Source organism: Dermacentor variabilis, chromosome 10, assembly GCF_050947875.1.
Source record: "Dermacentor variabilis isolate Ectoservices chromosome 10, ASM5094787v1, whole genome shotgun sequence".
Classification (NCBI taxonomy): domain Eukaryota; kingdom Metazoa; phylum Arthropoda; class Arachnida; order Ixodida; family Ixodidae; genus Dermacentor; species Dermacentor variabilis.
Window position 1 is genome coordinate 67,377,687 of NC_134577.1, and position 23,883 is coordinate 67,401,569.

The following is a 23,883-nucleotide window of genomic DNA, read 5'->3' on the forward strand; positions in this document are numbered from 1 at the left end:
CATGTCTACAGAGATGGTTCAGTAAAACTCAAGAGCTCAGCTGCTGCAGTCATCATCCCTGCAAAGTTTGAAGAAATCAAGTTAAAAACTTCATGTGTGACCACATCGACGGGTGCTGAACTTGCGGCACTCCGTGCTGCACTTGATTTCATTAATCAGGAACCACCGCAACAATGGACAGTCTTTAGTGGCTCCAAAGCAGCCCTTCAGTGCATACAAAGCCCAATGCGCCAGGGACCCAATGAACAACTCGCCTCAGAAATTCGACAGATGTATCATCTCAGCCATGACAAGGGACACAAGATAATCTTTCAATGGCTTCCAGGACATTGCAGCGTCAGCGGGAATGACCACGCCGACGAAGCCGCCCGATCTGCACATGAAAGTGGCCTTGATTCCACTTTCGCGAACAAATGCTGCGGCTGGGCTGCGACTGATGTCCCGTGAATGTAATTTGCCCCTGTGGGACGCGAACGCTTTCACCATGTGTCGTTGGCGTTCGTTGTCTCCGGACATACGGATACACCTACCGCCTGAGTCACCACGGCGTGAACAGACCATGCTGTACCGTCTGTGGCTAGGCGTTGCATTTAGAAACTCGTGTGATTTCCTTATTGGAATGGCCACAGCCCCACGTGCGCCACATGCAACATCGATGAGACGCTCGCACATAATATATGTGTCTGCCCGCGATATAGCGCCCAGAGACAAATGCTGTGCAGAGTACTGGATCAGTTGGACAATCGCCCACTATCATAACTCAAAGCTTTAGGTCAGTACTCCCACAGAACATCCACGCTAAAGGCCTTACTCGCGTTATTAAGATTCCTTCGGTCTGCGGGGCTTCACGACAGACTGTAAGAAGGCCGCCCCCTACCGCTTTGTAGTCTGCGCGGTTTGTTCGCGTTCGTCTCTATTTCTCTCTATCTCCCCCTTCCGCTCTCTTTCTCTTTTTATCCCCCTTCACCCTTCCCCCCGTGCAGGGTAGCAAACCGGAACTGCCTCTAGTTAACCGCCCTGCCTTTCTATGCATCCTTTTCTCTCTCTTGTTTACAAACGAAGGTGCCCGGCATTCTACATGCTTTCTGCAGCAGTGGCTTTTTTTCATGGCGTTTTAAACCTGTCTGCGAAAGGTATACGGGCTGAATTGGTAAACGTTAGGTGTAATATGCAAATTACTATCTTCCATGTGAACTACCAGCCTAAAATATTAAATGCTTTCTATGCCGTTGTAACATGCCTATTTGTTTACAAGCAAGGGGCTTGACTAAATGGTCAGTCGCGAGTTGTTGAGCGTTTCACGGCTTGTTTTATTCGCGGGTGCAGAAGGTGCTACTGCTGATGTGCAAAATTTGTGTCTTCGACATAAAAGCAGAATCATTATTATTGTTCATTTATTGTGCTTGTTTATTTAAAATGATGCGAAGTGCCATCACGTCATTACAGAGAGAAGTAGTACAACAACGGCACATGGATGCATATGTAAGTTATCAAGTCAGACTGCTCCTGCTTGCTGGTGATGGAGGGTGAGGGTGTATTCAAGTTTGGTACAAGCCAATAAAAGTACAAGTTGATGCGGCAGCTCGGCACTTCAACTTTAAAAAGATGATAAACAGCTGATGAGACGGCAGATGGAGCTGTAGAGATGGCGTTCTTGAGATCACCATTCGCGAGAAAAAAAGACTGTGCATAGTACTAGAAGGACAACAACAGGATCCTAACAGTGCGCCAGAATAAAGGCCTAATGGCTCTCCCTGAAATTTTTCGTATAAATATCGATTGTTTGATCGGTTACTGTTTTCGCACTCACGCGGCGCGCCGTTCATTTCGCCTTTAGAGTTCTCTGGTGTTCGCTGCGTGACAGATGTATTACAATAATTGAGGCGTTTAATCGGCTCTTTTCAATCCGTGATCAAGTAAACTTCGGTTACATTCAAGCTATGCCTGCGCGCGAAAAGACGCAAGAAGCTGCGGGTGTTCTGCAGTGTATTTCCTGAAAGAACATTTCCAATCGGACGCTGTGTGCGTATGAGGTATATTCTATAGCAATCAAGCCGTTACACTGCAATGCTGTACAAGTTGCGTAATAGAAGACGTACACAGCGAAGAAGCGATTCCTTTATTTATATTTATAAATATATATTTATAATATATATACAATTTATATTGAGATTGCTTATTGTTTAGTCGTTATTTACTGACCGAAAAACTGCAGATGGAAGCTGTCTCAAACAGGATTAACCAGTCTCACAGAATAACCCCAATGCCCTCCCCCATCACCATGCGTGCCTCCCCTATTTCTTTTTGTTTCCTTCAGCAGAAACATCACCATCCAACGGGCATGGTCTCGGGATATTTAAAACACGGAAGAACACATGAAACACGAAGCAAGTGGGTACAACGCAAAGTGTAACAGTGTAGAGACCCACATGGGAGAGAGGGCACGCATGCAGCAATGGCGCTCTGCTTTGTCCGCAGGGGCTGCCCACCTGGCGGCGACCGCGTACTCTGTGACGTCATCGCGGTCTCGCTGGGTGGACTTCTCGGTGCCCTACTTCCACTCGGGCGTCTCGTGCCTCGCGTACGCCGTCAAGCGCGACGTACCCCTCTCGGCCTTCCTCATTCCCTTCAGCGTGCCCCTCTGGCTCGCCATCTTCCTCAGCCTCAAGGTGAGTCTTAGCTTGAGTGTCCTCGCACTCAGACTCGGTATCCTTTTCGTGCTCGAGTGATGGTCACACGCGTGATCGAGCAAGTAAGCGGAACGACTTGGTTACGATACGACACAATTTAACGCCCCAAATTTGAACGGCCTCGCGTCGCCAGGCGCGTAGGTCAAGCGAGTACGATGAACCCCGTTTAGGGGAGCCTTTCGTGCTTTTCCCTGCAAACCCATTTCTTCGCTAATGAGTCTGCGCAAATACATTTTTGTTTAAGCTACCACATCACTTTTCAGTCATTCAGAGAAGAAACTCATAAAGCAACGCGTTATACACGGTTCTTCTTTTTCAAGATCCCCTCCAAAAAAGAAGACATCGAGAAAGACTGAGGACAGAAAATTTTCACGTTTTGAAGCAAATATAAGCGGGAGCACATTGCTTTCTTGGCGTTATCGTCTTGTTCGAACGGACATAAAACATTTAATGAACATTCGTAGTACCGGACGCACTGCAGCATCGATAAATACAGGACCTTTCAAACTTCGCAGGTGACCTGCGCAGCGTGACACGTGTCATTTACCGAACGCACGTAGTTAAGATAGGTTCGCCAAGATGACGCAGTGTTCAGGCAATTGAGATTTGAGATACACTCTTGCACATCCCGAGCCCGAATTACGGCACAGAATGCCAGAAAATTAATGCTATACATTGTCTCGCTTAGACTACGGGGCCCGTATTTCTCAAACGTTCCCACGCTAAAAGCGTTCGTGCCGGCCAATAGTGATGTAGGACATAATATTAGCGAAGGCGATCAGCCACTGAAAAAAAAACAGCAGTTACCAACTAAAAGTTTTGAGAATTCGGCCCCAGATCTCTTTGGAAGCAGGAGATTCTGGGGGCGCGGGAGCGGCTCTCGGAAGCGCACTGCGGTCAACAAGAGCGCTGCCTCACGTCGAGTCTCTACGTTGGACAGGGCGTTGGGCGGTTTGTGACGTGTCATGAACGGTACACAGCAAGCCAAATATTTAGCTTGTTCGCGCGAGCACCGACTTTCTCCATAGGCCAGCGCCTAATAACAGGAAGAGCCCAAATAGAAGGCTCTCGTCTCTACATGCTCTCTTTGTGCACCATCTTAAACTTGGTCATTTCGCAAGCTCGCTCCATCTCAGCTAGCTGGAAAGCAGAAAAATGTGGCGCTTGCGGGAGCTAGCTTAAGACTTGCCGGGCTGTATACATGAGTGAACGTCGCACGTGCACGTAGTGATTTGTGCTCCGTTAAAGTTATGCGCATTCCGACCCTTCCTCTCCTTCAACTTTAACGGAGTGCCACGTGAGAGACAGTGATCCTCCGGCTGACCTCTCCATTTTTTTTTTCAGGTGACAGCGCTCGCTGCTGCGCTGTACGAATGGTTCTCGCCGTTCGGCCTGAATCCGTGGGGCCGCCAGCGGACCAAGAACTTCAGCCTGGCGTCGGCGCTGTGGGTGATGTGGTCCCTCCTCTTCTCGCACCTCGTCGCCTTCAAGGCGCCCAAGTCGTGGCCCAACAAGGTGCTCATCAACCTGTGGGGCTGCTTCTCCGTAATATTCCTCGCGTCGTACACGGCCAACATCGCGGCCCACTTCGCCGGCCTCTTCTTCCAGATGCAAGTGCACGACTTTCACGACACCAGCGTGAGTGGCCGCGCCCTGTCGTGTGCTCGACCTGTCCCCCCCATATTCGGGCTCGTTCCTCCCTACTCCTCTCCTCTATCTCATCTTTTTATTCATCATTTCCCGTCCCCGAGTGTAGGGTAGCCAACGAGACGTATTTCTGGTTAACATCTCTGCCTTCTCTGTTTTTTTCTCCACTTTTCTTCTCCTCCTCTCCTCCTCGCTCGTACAGCAACGCTTGCAACCACGTGCTTTTCTCTTAAAAAAGAACGGTGTACTTCTGCATCCTTTTGATTCAGGGCGCAGAAAAGATTGAACAGGCTAAGCCTGAGGAAGATCTTAGCCGCTCGAACACGAGCAAACAGTAGTTATAGTGTTCGCAAAAGTACTTGTACAACCATATGGGTATAAACGATACGCATGCGTAAGTTTTAAGGTACAGTGCCCGCCTGAGAATACAAAGAAATGTTTATACAAGACACTTCGCAGCATGGCAGGCAAACATGGCTGCTAGTACTCGGCTACAACTATATCATAAAGAACGCATCAAGCAATAGCTTCACGACCAAGTAATGTAAGCAGGATAACAATAGCACCCGCCGTGGTTGCTCAGTGGCTATGGTGTTGGGCTGCTGAGCACGAGGTCGCGGGATCGAATCCCGGCTACGGCGTCCGCATTTCGATAGGGGCGAAAGCACCCGTGTACTTAGATTTAGGTGTACGTTAAAGAACCCCAGGTGGTAAAAATTTCCGGAGTCCCCCGTTACGGCGTGCCTCATAATCAAAGTGGTTTTGGCACGTAAAACCCGATCATTAAATTTTTTTTAGAATAATACCAGCGAGATACGGGTGGGGGGGTGGGAGGTATAGCATGAATTAGGAAGGAACAGCGCCAACTGCGACGATCACGAGAGGGAGAACGACACAGGAGAAGCGCCAACTTCATCTGTTTTTATTCACCAAAAAATCAGCAAATATCAGGAAAATCACTGATATGCGCAAAAGGACCATAATGCATCATCTGCCAAACCGTTCGAGATAGGACATTTCGCTCTTGAAAAGAGTGACGGAAGTATCACTAACACAGTTTTTTCCTCTCTTCTTTACATGGAATGCTTCCAAAACCTCACGTGCCTTTGTTTCTCTGCTTCTGCCAAGAATCCTTATCTCTCGGAACCGTGGTTCACATTTCTTGCAGTATAGGCATTGTTCCCGGGACGAATGTTCAGCCGCTCGGTCACATGCAATGCAAGTTGCGCAATGTTGCGAAAGATGCGCACCTCCTTCTTTCCCTAGTCATGGTTGTTCTCTAAATGTTGACTCTTCTTGCCGCACCATTAACTTTCAGTAAGAATGTCGCTCTTGTATCCTGTGCGAACGGCCTATATATAGCGGTGCCGTGGCTTGAACACCACCGTGCTGATACAAGGTGTATCGCCTTCAAGCAGGCCATGTTGCAGCATAACGGACGCCGTCACTATACCAACGTGTCGCTGCGTTACTTCTTCCGAGATGTTCATCAACACTCTAGTATCGCTGTCAAAAAGTCGCTCGGCACATGATGCGCTTACAGTATCTGAAATTTCTTGGACGTTGCCTCTAATTCTACACATAAAGCGGCACCGTCCCACCAAATTCCACGCGCTGGTCGCGAAAACCGCTGCACACTGCAGATTGTGGGGAAGCACGTACAATCACCCTGAAATGTATCGTGGCACACGCATAACCCTTCCGGTCATCCTTAGCACATTTGTGTACGGCACTTGTATCTGCCAGGTACTTCCAGGGGTGACAAGGCAAATAAATATAAAAAATAACACATAGATTGATCTCCAGCTAAATCGAATTCTATGCGGGCTTAATATGGGTCAGCAGGGTATACGAGTGCTTCTTGATACAGGAATGCGCCATTTTTGCTTAGCGGTATAACGTCATTGTCACTAAGCCATGCACCCCGGTGGATAGCTTCCTGTATTCCGTTTATATTTTCATTTAGGAGGATGGTAAAGGGGTCTTGCTGGCACTGGTTCATAGCTAACAAAACCACAACGAACCAGGGACGGAGAAAGTTGCGAGAACGACAAGACCACAGAGCAGTCTTCTTGCCCAAGCCCGTATTCGACGAAAGGTCTATTGCTACGATTGTTCGTAAGAGCAGATTCCAGCCAATCCTAATGCCGAAAATATTATTACCGAAGGTTACCGGTGATGGGCAAAGAGCACTTACCAACGGAAAGCTTTCTGAATACAGCCCCCACGGGGTCATTTTCACAACTTTGTAAGCAATAAAAATCTCCGTCCCTGTTCTTTCTTGTGTTCTTTTTTGGTGTTGTTAATGAACTTTTCAGGTTCGCTCATTCATGTAGTTATGTAACTCTCCCCCCTTATGTAATACCCCTCCACTCAGGAATATTTTAGGAAATCAAAGTGAAGAAATGAAGTGAATACGGAGGGAGGGGTTCCACTTCCCCAACGATTCACTGACCTTCAGCGACTGCCTCTCGGTTTCAAAGCCACACGTTACGAAAGCTGGCGCACCAAAAAAGAAAGGAACGCCGAAGCAGTGCTTAAACGCTCACGTCTCTCTTTCCCTCGTTGCTCGCAGCTGCTGAGCCAACGCACGGGCACGGCCCGTGGCACTGCCGCCGAGGGCTACGTGTTCGCCGAGAACAAGCGCCTGTGGGAGCACATCCAGCGCTTCGGCGTGCCCACGCTCGAGGACGGGCTCGAGTCCCTCCGGTCGGGCGCGCTCGACGTGCTCATCGGCGACACGGCCGTGCTCAACTACTACCGGGCCAACGAGCCCAGCTGCCGGCTGCGGCTGCTGGGCGACTCCATCTTCGACGACGCGTACGCCGTGGGCATGACGCGCGGATTTCCCCTCGCCAAAGGGATCTCCGAGCTGGTGCTGCGTTACAACGCGCTCGGCTACCTCGACCAACTGCACAGCAAGTGGTACGGCCGCGCGCCCTGTCTGCAGGTGGGTGACACCATAGTGCACGAGGCGTTTTCCTTGTTTCTTTCTTTTCTCCTTCTGCTTCTGCACGTTGACATAGCAAATGATAGTCGTGGCCATCTCTGAAGAACATACGCGTCTTTTGGACGCGCACTATTGCGGCGCTTGAATAAGAGCGTTCCCTCCGAGCGAACGCGTAATCAGCAATGTAAATCTTTATCCAAGGCTTCTGGGTTACGTCAGGACCTGTCGTGGAGCCGTGTATCAACGCGGGTTAGGGGCCCTGGCCTGAACAAACTCTACAGCTGTGGCTCAAAGCAAGGACAGTGTGACTGTATATATGCTGCAGCGTACTTTCAGAAGCGACGTGTTCCAATGTACCGAGATTTGGGGTGATATTATGAGATTTGTGGTGGTTTTTATGAGGCCTATTCTTCAGGATGTTGATGCGAAAGCTTCAAATCGCCCATCGAGCGAAAAAACCGGCGGAGTCTGCGGCAGCGAAATGACACCTAACTTCTCATTGGCTGCGACGCCACTTCACGAGTGCGCCTTGCACGCTAGTGACACTGGCTCGGGCCTCGAACTGAGCAGAGCGGGCGAAAGGGCGCACCTGCTGCCTCGATATTGCGTGACGGGAGAAGGCATCGCCGAGACGACACGTCAGCTTCGCTCTCGTTCTCGGAAACATGTGTTATCCACACGTTCCTTGTCCGCGCAAGCTCTTGCTTGCGTTCTAACTGCACCTCGGTGAGCCTACCAAGACAAAACGAGCCAGGCGTCTCAACGCGCCCGCTAACCCGCGAGAAGTTCATGACTCGAAGGACCACTCCGGCGGCATTCAACTGAAGATTAATGCTCTTGCATTCATGACTCATAAAACGTACTTGGGCGTCCTCGGCTTCTTATTCACAACTGAACAAATACTTCAGATTTGGCTGAAAGCGCGTTTAGCATATGAGGTATGCCCATCTTTCTGCAGCCTCATTGATTTCATGTTTGTAAATGAACATCGTTGATGGGCTTTCTGCCAACAACATATAATAGAATACAAAGCTAAAAGATGGCTAAGCAAGGCTTTCGAGAAACGTATACGATAGCGGATATTGCTTTTGCACAAACTCAGCATGTCTTTCCCCCTCGCAGTCAGTCGTACAGGACCACGCGTGACCATTTTGTACTGCAGACTGGTGGCCAGAAGAACTAAATTTATATAAGGAGAAAATGTTTTTGAAACTTTCATGTTCGCTGCCTTCAGGATTCAATAAAAACGAACTACGCAGTCTTTCTTGTGTTGTATAATGACGTGAGCCTTGACATACATATGGAGTCGAAATTAATTTGATGTGTCGCAAATTCAATTGAATAGTTGCAATCCCATGGTTGAATTTTCAGCATTGGAAGTGTCCGCAGATTTATATAACAGAAGTATGCGATAGTTATGCGGTTATGACAGCGTATATGTGTAAGCAATTGTGCATGTGAAGTTCTATCTTTCGGTGTACTGAAGACTACGTATGCTCCTAGATTAACAGTTTTATTATTGACTTAGGAGACGTTGCTTATTTTACCACTTTTGATCACCCTTTCTGCTGATTTTCTGGCCAGCGCGCAAATCGACGGACCACGCAGAGTAAGAGCCAGACTGATGCTAGATTGACCTAGTTGGCCATCATAGTCAATTAAGACCATGTTGACTGACCCGCCGTGGTTGCTCAGTGGTTATGCTGTTGGGCTGCTGAGCACGAGCTCGTGGGAACGAATCTCGACCATGGCAGCCGCATTTCGATGGGGGCGAAATGCGAAAACACCCGTGTGCTTAGATTTAAGGGCACGTTAAAAAAGCCCAGGTGCTTGAAATTTCCCCAGTCCTCCACTACTGCGTGCGTCATAATCAGAAAGTGGTTTTGGTACGTGATACCCCATAATTTAAAAAAAATTAGACCATGTTGACTGCTTCTTTGGACTAACAACACTGACTGGAACAAGCGCATCTGTTGTCCGAATGGGGGCTCAACTTGCTCTTCAGTCAAGAGCATAGTAAAAGCAAAGACAGAGAAATAAGTATTGGCTTTTGGCCCATCGTTCGGGGCTGCTGCAGGTGTTGGGGAAAGAACGAGAGATGACGGGTAGTAGGGTTGAGGTTACGATGTTGACAGGATTGCCTCTTAGTCGGATTTGATCCGTTTGTTGTGCTATTATTAGCCCAAGGGCCATGCTAAGCTTCGTTAACGCGGCCACGTTGGTAGTGTTTGGGGACTCAAGGACCCCTAAAGTTTGTGGGGTCTTTACGTACGTTGTCAAAAGGACATTAAAGGAAAATACTAAGTGGAGCTAGATCAATATAGTACTCGTCTGGACGTCGGTCATCGCTTTCCGGGTACTAAATTGTCCTTTAGTTGAGTAGCAAATTGTCTCAGAAGGTGAGGCTGTTGCTCGTCAAAATATTAGGTAGCCTACATGCAACGCTTGCATGTAGGCTCCCTAGCCAATACGAACCACTCGGGCCAAACGGACGAGTTGACGTATAATGACTACGTGGCCTCCCTCTATGTCACTATTTGTGAAACAGCCACGCTGACGTCACATGAGAGCTACCACAGTCCGCGACGGCTGGCCCCACTTCGGTTTCACATTCTTAATTTTCTTGCTTAAAGAAAGTTCTGTACTAGGCAAAGAATGATGAATTCGTTATTTCAGAAGCCTAATCATTCAATCTAGTTCAAATATAATAGTTTCCTTTAGTGTACCTTTAACAACGTAGCTAAAGACCCCACGAACTTGAAGAATGACTGACTAACCCAACACTGCCAACGTGGCCGCCTCAACGGGGTTCAGCATTTTTTTGCTGAGGCCACCGCAACGAAAACTGCCGGACCATTCTTTTAATTAAGTTTTATCTTCTTCTTTAGTGTGTCTCTGAGGATAGCCATAGGTGCGCGTCGACTACCAAGGGGCTGTAGTCCATAGTGTATGAGCTTCGAACGTGGTTTCCGATGCCACGCGACGGGCTGACAACGTGCGATGCGATGACAAAAACGCAGGATGGCCTGCTGCAGCGGCTGGACAAGCCGCTTCCGCTTGGCGTGCGCGCAGTGGCCGGCCTATTCCTGATGCTGCTGGTCGGTCTGCTGGCCGGCTCGCTCGTTCTTATCATCGAGCATCTCGTCTTCCGCTACGCTCTGCCGGGTCTCAGGGCCCGTTCGCGAAACTGCTTCTGGAAGAGCCCAAACCTCATGTTTTTCAGCCAGGTAGGTCGGTGGTGTCTCGGCTGTTTCGGTGGTGCGGATGTGTAATTGAGCACCATTCTATATACTTAAGCGGCCCTGAAGCTCGAGAACTCGGAAGCTGTCATTTACCTTCGGGACAGCAACTCGAATGTTTGACTGCTTCAGTATTCTGCGGAATATGCCCATGCCCTTCGGTGTTGTACAATCGGCCACAAGAGATCACTTAAGCGCGCGCTACACGATATGTGGTTGTATCTGAAAGAGTCTATACTTGGGCAAGTTGGTAATCAATAGTAACTTCTTTTAGCGCACAAGAAATAGCACAGGACTAGAGCACAGACTACGCCGGGAAACAATTATCTCGGTAAGGACAGGCTTCCTAGAGAATCGTTTCCCGGCGTAGTCTATAAGATACCCTGCGCAGATTGCGACTACGCATACATCGGTGAATCGGGCGACCTCAACCAGAGACTGAGGCAGCATCAGAAAGATATCGAAATGAAACGTACAATTGCGGATGCCCTTGCCGAGTACACGGATGCAACGGGCCACAAGATTGACTGGGATCGCTCGAGAGCTATTGGCGAAGAAAGAAGCCAGAAATCGCGGTTGTATCTCTTATAGCTGGAGATACAAAAAACATGTCACACGCTCGATCGAAATGAAGGAACCCCACTCTCCCCGTCATACACGCGCTGCTTACGTCACGTTCTGAAGTATACATAAGCTTCTGTGAGCTTTCCTTCATCCCATTGTGATTAAGGCTTCCTTAGGGAGACAAAAACGTCCTTTAGATTTATTCCTTTTGTAGTAAATATTTTTTGTCTGTGTCCGTCGTTTTATTGCTTCTTCTTAATATCCGCTTTCTTTAAGAAGTGAGCATTCATTTAATGAATCACTTATGAGTCGCAGAAAGTGCTACAGCTACGAACATTAAATTAAAGGCTTTGTGCCACGGCTTCGTGGACATCTTTGTTTTCCTTTTTCGCAAATACTGTTTCGTTTATTTTTGGCTGACTGAACCTTGAGCTCACAGAAGTAAACGTGCAGTAAGTGCGAAATAACATCATTTTACCTGAGTCCCTACGTTGTGTGCATTTTCTTTTCTTTCGTTCTTTTTTTTTTGAGTGGGCGTTGCGCACTTGTCGAGGTGAACGCTCTGAGCACACATCGCTCAACAGTGCTGCAGCCGGCTGTCGTGACTTCAGAAATTGTGGTGAAATTTCCACCTCAGAATAATTTTTAAGCGTATAGTTTCTGCCTCTCCCCAATCCGAACTCTTAGATTAGGCACCAAGACAACCGTCTAAATTAACGATGTTGTAGTGACTCTTAGTGTTACTGCTCCTATTTAAGGATCTCTAAATGCAAAATACTCGTAAGGTCATGTTCCTCTTCTTTGAATTGCTTTATTGATGCTTTAATGACAATTATTCATGGTAGAGGCAGTGGAAAAGTGGAGATAATAGAAATAAGATACACTTGGCTACACCATGAGGAAGGTGTACGATTATGTACCTAAAGAAAATTTGGTAATAAAAGAAAAATGTAACTTTGAGGATTCGTGCAGAATGGGTAACCAGAAGTGCTCTAGCACTCTGAAGACAGGAAGGTCTCTTTATGCGTAGGCAATCTACAAATTGAAATCGGTATACAGTTGCACTGTTGTTCCGAAAAAAAAAATTCGCGACTGGCAATGTCTACATAGAGGATGCAGTGTTCACCTGGCACAGAGAACCTAGTTTTATGTGCGTGGCAGTTTTCCGATGTATAACCCATGAATGCCTCTTTATTAATTTTTGTTCTAGAAACTGTACCGCTTCATCAACACGGTGGAGTTGGTATCCCCACATCACTCGGCCAAGGAGATTGTGAGCAACCTCCGGGAAGGTCAAATCGCCAGTCTGTTCCAGAAGAGCGTTAAGCGAGTACGTGTCTGCACGTGAATACTGTTTCTCTCTCTTTCCACCTTGCATAGAGTTTTCTTGTAAGGCTACTTAGACGGAGCCCTGGTGCCAGCCTCTATGTGAATTGCTCAAAGAACGATGTGACAGCGTGCAAACGTTGCAAAGTTGATCGTTCGAATTGGGACCGTGGCTTGGCGTGAAACATGGGGAATTGGCTGCGCAAAACACCATTTTCGGGCAGTTAACCCTCCGTAAAACTTCTCGTTTATCACAGAATACACCTTGGGACATTGTCTACTCACGTAGCATATAGCAATAAATGTAAAATAAAACACAAACGTGAGTGCCTCAGCAGGTTTCGCACGCTTGCCGAAGCTTTACTGGAACCTCGGTTCTGCTTACCCAACGTTGCTGCTTACATCTTCACGACCCAGCGTCAAGTCTTATGTTTCCATAAAAATTATTGCTTACATAAAACAGAGAGAGAATAAAATGTCACTCTGGCGGTATTTTAATAAAGACTAAGTCAGAGAGGGAGATTAAGCACCAATCACCAAGGGCGTATTCAAGGTGTCATGTCTCTCTGAGAAAGGTGCCAATCGAAAGCCACTGCCCAATCCGAAGCCACTGCAACTTCTCGTCCTTCTTGTGCGTAAAACAATTCCTATTTTCCTCTTACAATGGTAAAAAACTCTGAAGACTCGTAGTATACAGGCGATATGTTGTTAGCATCGTGGTTTGTTTGCGTAGAGAACAAACACATAAAAAGAGATACGTGAACAGATATATGAACAGATGCAGCAGCAGAAATATTACGGATACTTGAATACATAAGGACCGGTAGGAATGTTGGCTCGTAAAACGAAACTTGTCCTTCCAGAAAATCAAGGAGGAGGCTCGCCGTAGGAAGAGCAAGTCCCAGTTCTTTGAGATGATCCAAGAAGTACGTCGGGCGTAAGTACCCTTAGTTCTAAGCTTGTCTTCAATATTTTAACCCGCAGTTACAAAAACACCAAGTAACACAAGAGGAAATCAGACGGAACTCTTGCATTTGATTACCTCGTGTGAGGTCACTACCACGAGCTAAAATTTGTTACAGGAGCTGAAAGACGTAGCGCATAAAAGTACACAGAAGAAGGAAATTCTGTGTTCAATTATCACGATCTCCATGTCGGATTTATTGCTCGCGCAATTGGGCAATTCTTGTTTATTATAAGTGTGTAGAAATGTTATCGGGGGAAAGGATATGAACATTATATTGCGCGAAAAAGAAATGAGAAAACCACAACTGTGAGGACAAGAGAAGCCTGAAACTTACAAGCGTTCGCTTATTTTACATTTTATTTTTAATCTGCGAGGTTACTTATGGTACACGTATTAGACCAGTGCAATGAGACTTTTATATCAACGTGCTTGTGGCCATCAAAATGCACGGGCGCTTTATCCGCAAATAGATCAGACGGGTCAGTAAAGCTGTGTTCAGGCTCCCCTTAACTGATGAGGTTTGTTCCTGGAATTCCAGCTCAATTTTAATCTAACATGTACTGTTCTGTACGATGAACCCATTCAGCTGACAAATTCAAAAAGCCTTTTTATTCAGGACACATCACGTACATGAGACAGAGACACGGGGTCGGCAACTGCCAAACTGTAAATAAGCCAAAGTAGGACTTAACATACTCCCAACAGCACTTTTTCTGTTAGCTCATCCCGTCACAATCTGACTGCCTGTGTTTGCTTGACAACCTGCGTCCACGGCCACCATGGCGCTAGGGGCCGGTTGTTCCCCAAGTGGCAGCCAAGTAGTATGTTTGAAACGGTGGAACACGTGTGAACACATGTGCCCGCCATGTGTGCTGGAGAAACGTACACTGGAGATATTTCTAACCAGCATCGGCAGGCGCATTACTGTTGTAAGGCGCTGTTCTCTACCCGTGGCCTGATACTACAACCGCGAGGCAGATAACGAACACGTGGCTTGAGTTTCGGCCCGCCACGAGGCTGGACGAGTGGCTTTAGGGCCGTTGTCTATTATGCACAGGCGTCCGCTCATTCCCTTGTCCTCCCCATCAGTCGTAACTGTGGTTGTACTCCGCTAACTATGAGCCAGTGTACCGTAGCAGGCTGGAGCACGCCACTTGAGGCCAATCTCTGCATTTGCTCTAAATAAAATCTTTCTCTCTCTCTCTCTCTCTCTCTCTCTCGCACCATAACACTATGCGTGGTATCCGAACTGTGACTTCAGCAAAAGCTGTGCCCGGGAAACAGCATTGCACCTGCATTCTGTGCCTCTGGGTCGCAATATATTGTTACCAATATTGTTCCCGAAAGACGCCAATATTGAAGGAAGCGCAAATCCGCGTTTTTACGCCATGAAAAATAGAATATGTAACTGACTGGATCATGTGACGGGTGCCTTCTTTTTCTTTTTTGAGAACATATAGAATTTTGAAGGCTTATCTGTGGCAGACAGCACATCTCTAGTCATTGAGCTTGATTACTCAGAAGCGGGAGAGCTCAAAATACCTTATGGACTAATTAACTAAGTTTTACGCAATAACTAAGTACTTTATGGCACCTATTGCAAATTACGCATTCTTCACAGTTAGTTTGAAGAGTGAATCCGCTTGGAATAGTTCCACAGGATGACCGCAGCTTATAAATATTCATTTCTGAAGCGTGCGAAAAAGTACATCGGCGTTCCAGCTGTTTTTATACAAAACGGGATGGTGCGTTAAAAAAATATGCAGATTTAATGCACACTTGGGCAACTATGTGAAGCGAACTTTTAGTGAGGCGGGTAATATCGTAAATGTCTTACTACTAATAGCGATGCATACAGTTGTGTTTACTTTCACCCCAACCAACGTGAATTCTCAAGCAATGTTCACGCTTATCCTCCACAAAGGCCACAACTTTTATCTCATGGAACTTTTATGTTTATGCACACACACCACTCACAAGCTCTGCCAAAATGATAACGCTAAGTCAGTCAGATGCACACTGTGAAACATCCACACAGCGATGCCATGAGGACAAAGTCGATGTATGATCCTTGTTCAGGAAATGGCTTTTGTGTGCACCAAGAAGTATGATACATATCTAGCGATATTTAAGGATTTGTACTTTCTTCGTCACTGTGCCACATACCGATTCTGAAGTATTGGCGAAGAATATGGACACACACGCACAGTGGCACATACCGTACAGGTAAAATAAAGAAAATCAAATAAATCAAAGAAGTTACTCAGTATAATGCGCACTTCAAATAACGGGCCGGTATACTTTAGAGATCACTATGAGCCGACATTATCTGTGCAGGATTTATGCGTAATTCTTTGTCTTTTGTGTTGTTACGCAGAACAGAGATGGGCTTACTGGCACGGCTGTGTCGGTCAGCATAAAGCATTATACATGTATATGCCCGTTCAGTTTTACTTGTGTTTGCCTCACATATAACCATCCCATATGTACCCACAGATATATTCGCCGAAATACCGTCAGACGCAGCAGCAGAGAACAGCTTCACAAAACCCGGTAGTATAGACAAAGAAAGCTATGGTCTAAAAGCCTAACAAAATTCCATTTTTCTCGCTAGTTTGCCAGCGCCTGCCAGCGCCTGCCAGCGCCTGCCAGCGCCTGACAGCGCCTGACAGTGCCATCCTTAGAGTTCTTTACAAGTGAATATGCCTTGCGAACTCAGCGTCTACAATTCGTAAATTGGAATATGTGGCGTAAAGTAGTTACATTAAAACAACATTAGTGAAACTTTGTCGATTAGTCAATTACGCATTTTTACTAATCTTGCAAGTAATATCCGCCTCTTCGAGCAATGCAGTTCAAACGTTACATTCGTGCTCTCTGCGACATGCAATTGCCTAAAATTCTGCATGATCCAAAAAAAAGCTGCTCTGTCAAATTTCTGAGTTGCACAGCAGATTTACCATGGCGTGCTTCTGTCATTGACTTTGCATATAAATGTGTGCCTGCGCATATCTTAATTTCTTGCAACTAAACCAGAGTAAATGTTCGAACTAGTTGGCCATTCATGATCTTCGAATACAAAGCCATCAAATGAAGAACGTACCCTAGAAGAGACGTGCACATCGCTGTTTCGCGTTTCCTGTATTCGTGCGCTGTTAATAGGTGAAATTACACGCTAACTAAAGCTAGATCAGCATGTGCCATGACGGACGATGTCTTCGCGGTTTGGGAGCGGCGGTGGTATCGCAAAGACCCCGACCACCCAGTATCACCGTCGAATACGAACCGTTATCTGCCCGCATCAGAGTTAACACCTAGCATGCAACACCCTGTGTGTGAGTGAGGAGGCCTAAGGACGTCCCAGGACAACCACAATGTCCAAGACAGTGACGTCCTTCGAGGAATAGGTCCAACCGTGGGCTAACGTTAAAGAGACACTTAACTCTTTATTGAGGTTCGCACATGAGGCTTCTCTATGGAGTTGTACTTAGCTTATCTCCCTTCTCTCCACGCATTTTTCCCAAGCTGTCCTTGAGCGATCATTCAAATATATTATTTTTAGCTGGTCTCAGCGGATCAGCAAGTAGCAGCAAGCGTAGGGTGTCTGAAAACAGCAGCGTCGCGCTGTGCTTTTTCGTCCCGTTTTTTTAACAATGTGTGAACATAAGCACAGGTACGGAATTATATGTTTACCTTGTTATCGTGTGTCGTGGTCATATGTTACTTGATTTGTTGCTGCTTACCTTGGACTCATCGGCACCTTACTCTGTCACCGCTCAATATATTTCCTTAGCGATGATGGTTACGTGGGCTCGCACAGTTTCATGCACCTATATTTCGTAGGAAATTATTGCTCAGTGCGGATCACTTCGCACCTGGTCTGTTAGAATGCCGTGGAAGACACGAAGTTACGAGAATACGGAAGGTCTTTGCCTTTCCAGTAGGATTGAAAGGTCCTAGTGCGTGAGGCGAACAGTCTGCCGCTTAAAACTATTCTTCATTTACTAAATTCAGCTTTCGAATGCAATTTGTCAGAAACATTGCATGAACGTTGCAAAAACATTAGAGTATCACTAGAAGAATGGTGGGAAGCATTCTTGCGTGCTGGACGCATATTATGGCACAATGCTTGATGCATATGAAGAAACTAAGTGTTGCTGTCACAGTATGTCTTAACCGTAACGCCAAGGCCATCTTGTTACATCATCGATCGACATTTGAATGACTAACCAACCGCTTCCAGTAGTTCAGTGCAGATTTGCTGTGTGAGTTTAGAAAGCTGTTTTTAATAAATCAAAGTTCGCGAGTCGTTGTTGTTCAATCTTCCGCCTTCGTGGCGTCATCGTCTTTCTTGCTTAGTTAAACGTTTTGAAATGACAGAGTTTTCGTACACTTCTTTGCCGCTGGCTTTACTCAACAAAAGGTCAAAACAAAACATAGACGTTTCGCCACTTATGCTGATGGCATCATCAGTGCACGAATACATCCTACTAATCTATGAAGCAGCCGTAGTTGATTCGTAGTTAAGCTGAGGCGTAGTTGAGCTGATGTAGTTTAGTAGGACACAGTATGTTTCAAAAGTCAGTTCCCCTGGCATTTAGAGCATTTAGTAACGTAACAGAGTTCTTGAAGAATGAACACAAATTCAGTAACAACGTCGGCTGTAGTAACATCGAACAAATGTTTTCCTCCACCACGCGAAGGTAAAGGAATTGAAATGTATTCGTGACTCAGAACCGTGGTTTATAGCGGGGAAAAAAGCACGTCACGTAGCTTCTACGCACCAGTTAGTGTTTCCTCTACACTTAAGCGAGTTAGATGCTCTCCCTCATCTCTCAGACTGCATATTGCTGGGGATTCACTTTGTGCAAATGCCACGCAGTGTTCAACAGCAACAGTCCGAACGAGCCGGCGATGAGGCCGACTCGCCAACGAGCCACCAAGACGACGGTCCCCTCAGCGCCACATCCAGTAGCGGGCCCCTTTTGGTCCGGGAGCTTGGAGGTGAGCTCGAGAGATTCGTCTGGTGAAGCTCAAATTCAGGAGTCGTAGTTTATCGCTAGCTGAATATAACGGTACTCAGCGCAGTGGCAAAGAGACGGAAGGACGCTGAATAAAATATGGTATTTAAAAAAAATTATCTACGCGTGTGAGCATTTTACTTAGCCATTTCCGCAAGGATATAACAGAGCGTATAACGCACCTATTAGAGCAAAATATGTGACAAGCAGGGTACTTGCAGAAAAAAACTTATCTTGAACAGCTATAAGCCGCGTTGTATACAAAAAACTCTCAGTTGCACGAACGTCGGTTTAACGAACTTTTAGAAAATCCCCGGTGGTTTTCCCATGCATTCTATGCAAAAATATTTCAGCTAAACTAATTTCTGAATAGCTAACATTTCAGGTGAGCGAACTCGATCGGTGGACCCTGGCAACACTTCGAAGCAACACTTCTTTTGAAGACTATGTGCAATGTGGCAGCGAGGTCGTTGCCGGTGCTGAAGCATCAGATCTGAAAATGGTGTCCAGTCTTCGTCCCGAAGAAGACGAGTGTCACCAGGAGGATGCAATGGCAGAAGCAGATTCAGATCCTTTAACTCCAGCCGAGGCTGTAGGATGTTACGAAAGTTGCGATACTTCGTGCCTGAGCAACAAGCTGTGCTGGAGGAAGTGCACAATAACACAGAAGCTCTGGACAGCTTTGTTAGTTATTGCGCTTTAAGAGTACCAGTGCAAATGAAAAATCATTTTATTTATTTTTTCAAAGTCAGGTAGGCAGCAACGTAACTGTTAGGCACTTCGTATATATCGATGTACATGACTCCATAAATTGCATTGCACACTTTTGACTCGATGTCTGCTGTGTCCTATGCTGTTCCATGTTCTAGTGAATATTCCGTTTACTTAACTTTTAGTTAAGTGAACTATTTCCTTGGGTCGCTTGAAGTTCACTCAAGTGAGAGTTCACTTTATTAAGAATATTGAAAACATTATATGATTAGTATATTGCGCATTTTTACGCATGTGTGCATTTTAGGCTAATATATTTCTTTGCAAGTATCCCTTCCTTATTCACACATTTCTCTTAATAATCATGTTAGATACGCTATGTCATAATTGCTGGCACACACACACACACACACACACACATATATATATATATATATATATATATATATATATATATATATATATATATATATATATATATATATATATATATATATATATATATATATATATATATATATATATATATATATATATATATATATATATATATATATATATATATATATATATATATGCGCGCGTGTGTCAGCAATTTTGACATAGCGTATCTAACGCAATTATTACGAGAAATGTGCGACCAAAGAAGGGGTACTGTCAACGAAACTAATATTCGGCAAAGAGGACAAGTATTGCATTGTAAAGGACACCACAAAGTACTTTCAGATCGTCGTGCCTGCGACGGGTTAATACACCAAGAGGTAATGATAGCAACCAGGAGTAACCGAGAGTAACCATGAGTAACCAAGAGTAACCGGGCGCTACTGTGCTGACGCATACGCTTCACACAGGCTCCCCATCGACGAGCAGCAGCAGTCCCGCCTCCCGTCCGTGCTCGCCGCGCCTGCGGGGCGCCGGCGCGCTCCTCAGCGTCAGCCTCGAGACGCTGGTCGCCCCGCGCGTGCCGGTGCGTCGGCGGCGAGCCAGGTCCCTGGGCGACCTCTCCCAACTCCGGCCGCCCTGGGAGCCCCGGCGAGTCACCCTGGCCCCGTCCGGGGCGCTGGACGACGTCTGCCTGCAGGGCCTGTCGCGCGATCAGCTGGTCCGCCGCTGGCGCGACTCCGAGCGCCGCCTGCTCAACCTGCTTCGCGAGGCGGTACGCGAAAAGCAGGCGCTGGAGCGAAAGCTGGCCTTCCTGCACAACGCGCTGCGCAGGAAGCCGCCCTGATGATGGGACGAAGGGCCGCCCTGCTAGCGGCGGCCCTTCTTCGGCATTTTAGTCCCTGTGCTACTACGTACTGTTGACGGCCACCGCCGATCGAGTGGCTCGTAGGGGGCGCTTTCGGGATACTGCAATCGGACCACGTGACGGCCGGGAGGCCCACGACAGCAGCGCCGCCTATGCTTTATGCGCTCGTTACAATAGCTTTGGCGTTGGCGCGCTTTCGCCAGAAGATCGCTATGCAGAAGGTTTGTCATTTGTTTTCGTCGAGAGTGTGAGAAGGGGGCTGATTTTTGACGCGCTTGGGCGTTTGATGCCGTCGGCTTCTGGCGCCCCCGGCGCAAGCGTTCGGCCCCTGCGTCGCTTCAGGTGACCGTCCCCTGATTCGCTCACGTACGTGCCGAATCATACGGCGCTGTCCGCGGGGCAGTCGCGAGAGCTGCTTGCCTATTCTTGCAGTCGTGTGGCGCATTCCTCGGCGCGATTGCTTTAGTCCATTGTGATGCATTGCACGCAACTAAGGGCGCATCGCAGCACGGTTCCTCGCGCGGAACGGTGCCCTTTCTTTTGTTTTAGCGCCACCTGTGTTTGTGTGGCCGAAACCCTTAGCAACGTGGGTTTCTTCGCAGCATTTTTCGATTGCGGTGCTTCAAAAGCCCCTTTCTGCCAAAGACTTACGGCTGCGCGGGGTGCCGACGACCATCTCTTTCTCACTCACAATGCAGCACTTGATGAGCGTACAACCGCGGGCTCTTTATCTCTGTATGTGTCGCATCGCTACATCTCCACTCGCTGTGCCATTACCGTGTGGTATCGCTGCTACTACTACTGCTATTTCTCTCGGCTCCTCCGCCATTCTCGCCTGCACGTGGTGGGGACACGTTGTCGTCCCGTAGTACTTGTCTGGTAATACTTTGGTCTCGCTCCGTATGCTAAGTACTACCACCCTCTCCTTCTCAATAAGGGGGTGGAGGAGACCAATGGTGCTATAAACGCCGTGCTTGCCGCGGCGCTCATCTTTGCTTTTTTCGGTGTCGGTGTCTGAAGGTCTTCCCTGCTGGACGGGCAAGCTATAGCGGAATGCTGTATTTACTCACCTTTTTTGTGCACGCAATATCGAGTGTTCTCGCTTTATGACGAAGTGGGCCGGATGCTGATGATCTGTGCCATGGTTAGGGATAACACGCATTCGTAGTAACTCATTACCATACAGGCTGTATTACTTACTGAAATGGCCAGCCTAATTTTCCAATAGTTCTTGTTAATGGCCACTTCTATTCAGGATGAACCAGCCATTAACCATGACAGCGTCCTGGACAGCTCCTCGTTTATGGGCTCATAACTCGACAGAAAGTCCAAGCCTAGTAAAATTGAAATTGTGTTATGCGTATATCTTTTCCCACGTTTCTGTTTCTTTTTGCTGAAACGGCATGTTGTTTGCTTGTTTTGGTTAAGCCTTAGAGGCCTCTATTTACAAAGGTAATACGATAACCCAAGCCTACCTTATCCCGAATAAACTTGTCATAACCAGCATGCATATGTCACAAATAATCCCCTGTGCCGCCTACGTAAAGGCGCGTCAAAGGTGCTATAAAATTTGTAATTTTAACCTTGCAGCATTCAAAAAGAAAATTATGGCCACTATAGCTACTGCAGATAAGGAGGGGTCAACCCAAGAAAAAAATGCGAGGCTTTGTAAGCTATTTGCTTTCTTGGTCCTCAAGATATGGAGTCTAACCCTAAGTATACAGCCGCCGTCACAGCTGCTTAGTCGAAGGAAACGGCGTGGTCCGGTCTGCGTCAGCTCTTTTTGTAAAAGGCGTTGCACCACTTCGACAAACAGGTCGCGTTCACACACCGGATGCTCAAAAGTGAAGCTCTCTCGGCACAGAGCTTTGGAATCGCTGAACATCGATTATTCCAGTAGATGGCGCCAACGAAAACCAGAGTGCACTTCACGCTTACTTTCTGATCAGAGCGGCAAATTCCACAGCCATCCACCTTTTCGCTTTGACTGCGCCAAAATAAATGAAAATGCTTGTTTGAAGCTGTCATTTTCAAACAGAAGTAAGCGTCCAGCAGGGACGGCTTTTGTACGTCGCGCCAAATCGTGCCCCCGACCTACCCAGTCTCACCCCGGGACCAAACTGTGGCGCTTACATCCTTGAACACTTGACGCTATGAAGCCTCGCGTCAGACGCTTGGATTAGAAATACAAAGGGGGCGCATGAAGTGTTGAGCGAACCGGTAGTCGTTCCGCTTGCACGTGGCTCAATTTGTTGCGAGAAACTAGGAGATATCTGTAAAATGAGCATTCGCTTGGAATAACGGGATTAAACGTGGTCGGCTGAGCACTTATCAGCTTAGTGACGAAGGCGTGTCACACTTGCTGTTGCAGATTTCAAATCGCTGTCTTTTGCTCAAGCTGTCTGGCCTTTCTTTTACATCTTCTAGGCCTCAGAATGACTGAGTTAGTGCTGCAATAGTCCACTTGTTCTGAAGCCTATGCAGGTGCCACGAGGTTTTCAGTGGGCATTTAGGAGGTATTCAAGAATGGTGCCAAGGCAACAGCGCAAAACTAAAAGCCGCACCATTATCTTGCACCTGGCATTGGACTTGCAAGCCCAACGAATGAAACGTACACCCAGAGACATGGACCGTTCGTGCACATCGGTTTCAGTTGCACATTAAGCAGTTCACCCCCCAAAAAAAAGCTCGTTCAGGGAGCCACATGCATTTTAGGAGAATCGGATATCAGAGCGTTTGATGTTGCTGGCTGAACAACTCCGGTCAACTCTGACTTCACGTGCCCGAAATCTCGTCACAGAGAAGCTGCCTCCTTCAAATGGGCGAGAGTTGGGACAGTTCGATGTTCAACGTACCGACTCGACGTCTGTTGCACGGCGTGTGTTCAGCCGCTGTTCATTGTTAATCGTAGTCGTCCCCTCAGGGCAGTCACGTAGGGCTCAATGCAATTGTTAGAGAAGTGCCGGATTTCATTCCCGTGTACGCCCTGCCGAAACTGTGCGTTCCACACATTGGAACACCACGTGTTATTGCACGTCGACTCGTGTCTTGTGCGAGCGGCGTGTGTAAGGAGGTCCACGGCGTCGATGTCGAGTGTTCGTTTTAGGAGAGCTACTTTTGAGAGGAGGACGCGGCGATGTTCCCGTTGTCGCCTATATCTTCGTGGGATGAAGGTGAAGAAAAAAAAACTTTGGTATATGCCTCCTCCTGACGAGACCATGTATTTGTTTGTAGATACTACGCCATTACGTAGAGCAGAAGCGAAAGAAACACATCAATGTCTAGTCCAGCTAGCTTTCCGCGTTCACTCCTATGCTCGAGCTATCGAGAACCCCAGAGAATCACAGATGTTCTGCACAAGTGCTCCTCGATGACCACTAATAACGCCCTAGGTTTGTACAATATTGTGTTAGGCCTGCTCCGCTAGAGTCCCCTTCTTTTTTTTCCCCCTAACGCTCAGAAAAAGATGGGTGCTTGGAAGGTTTCGTGTGTCGTTTGCCCCAAGACAGCGTTCTAAAT

At 47.1% G+C, this 23,883-nt stretch overlaps 1 protein-coding gene across 1 annotated transcript in view; it reads left to right on the forward strand.

Annotated features, from left to right (window-relative positions):
- LOC142560676 (glutamate receptor ionotropic, NMDA 3A-like) overlaps positions 1–21,363 on the forward strand; it is a 48,075-nt gene extending 26,712 nt beyond the window's left edge. Inside the window, exons 5-12 of the mRNA XM_075672927.1 lie at positions 2,479–2,669; positions 4,035–4,328; positions 6,913–7,287; positions 10,308–10,514; positions 12,301–12,420; positions 13,280–13,353; positions 18,266–18,387; positions 19,967–21,363. Of these exons, the coding sequence (XP_075529042.1) occupies positions 2,479–2,669; positions 4,035–4,328; positions 6,913–7,287; positions 10,308–10,514; positions 12,301–12,420; positions 13,280–13,353; positions 18,266–18,387; positions 19,967–20,343 (1,760 nt within the window). The 3' untranslated portion in view covers positions 20,344–21,363. The remainder of the gene's footprint in view (positions 1–2,478; positions 2,670–4,034; positions 4,329–6,912; positions 7,288–10,307; positions 10,515–12,300; positions 12,421–13,279; positions 13,354–18,265; positions 18,388–19,966) is intronic.
- Positions 21,364–23,883: the final 2,520 nt, after the last annotated feature.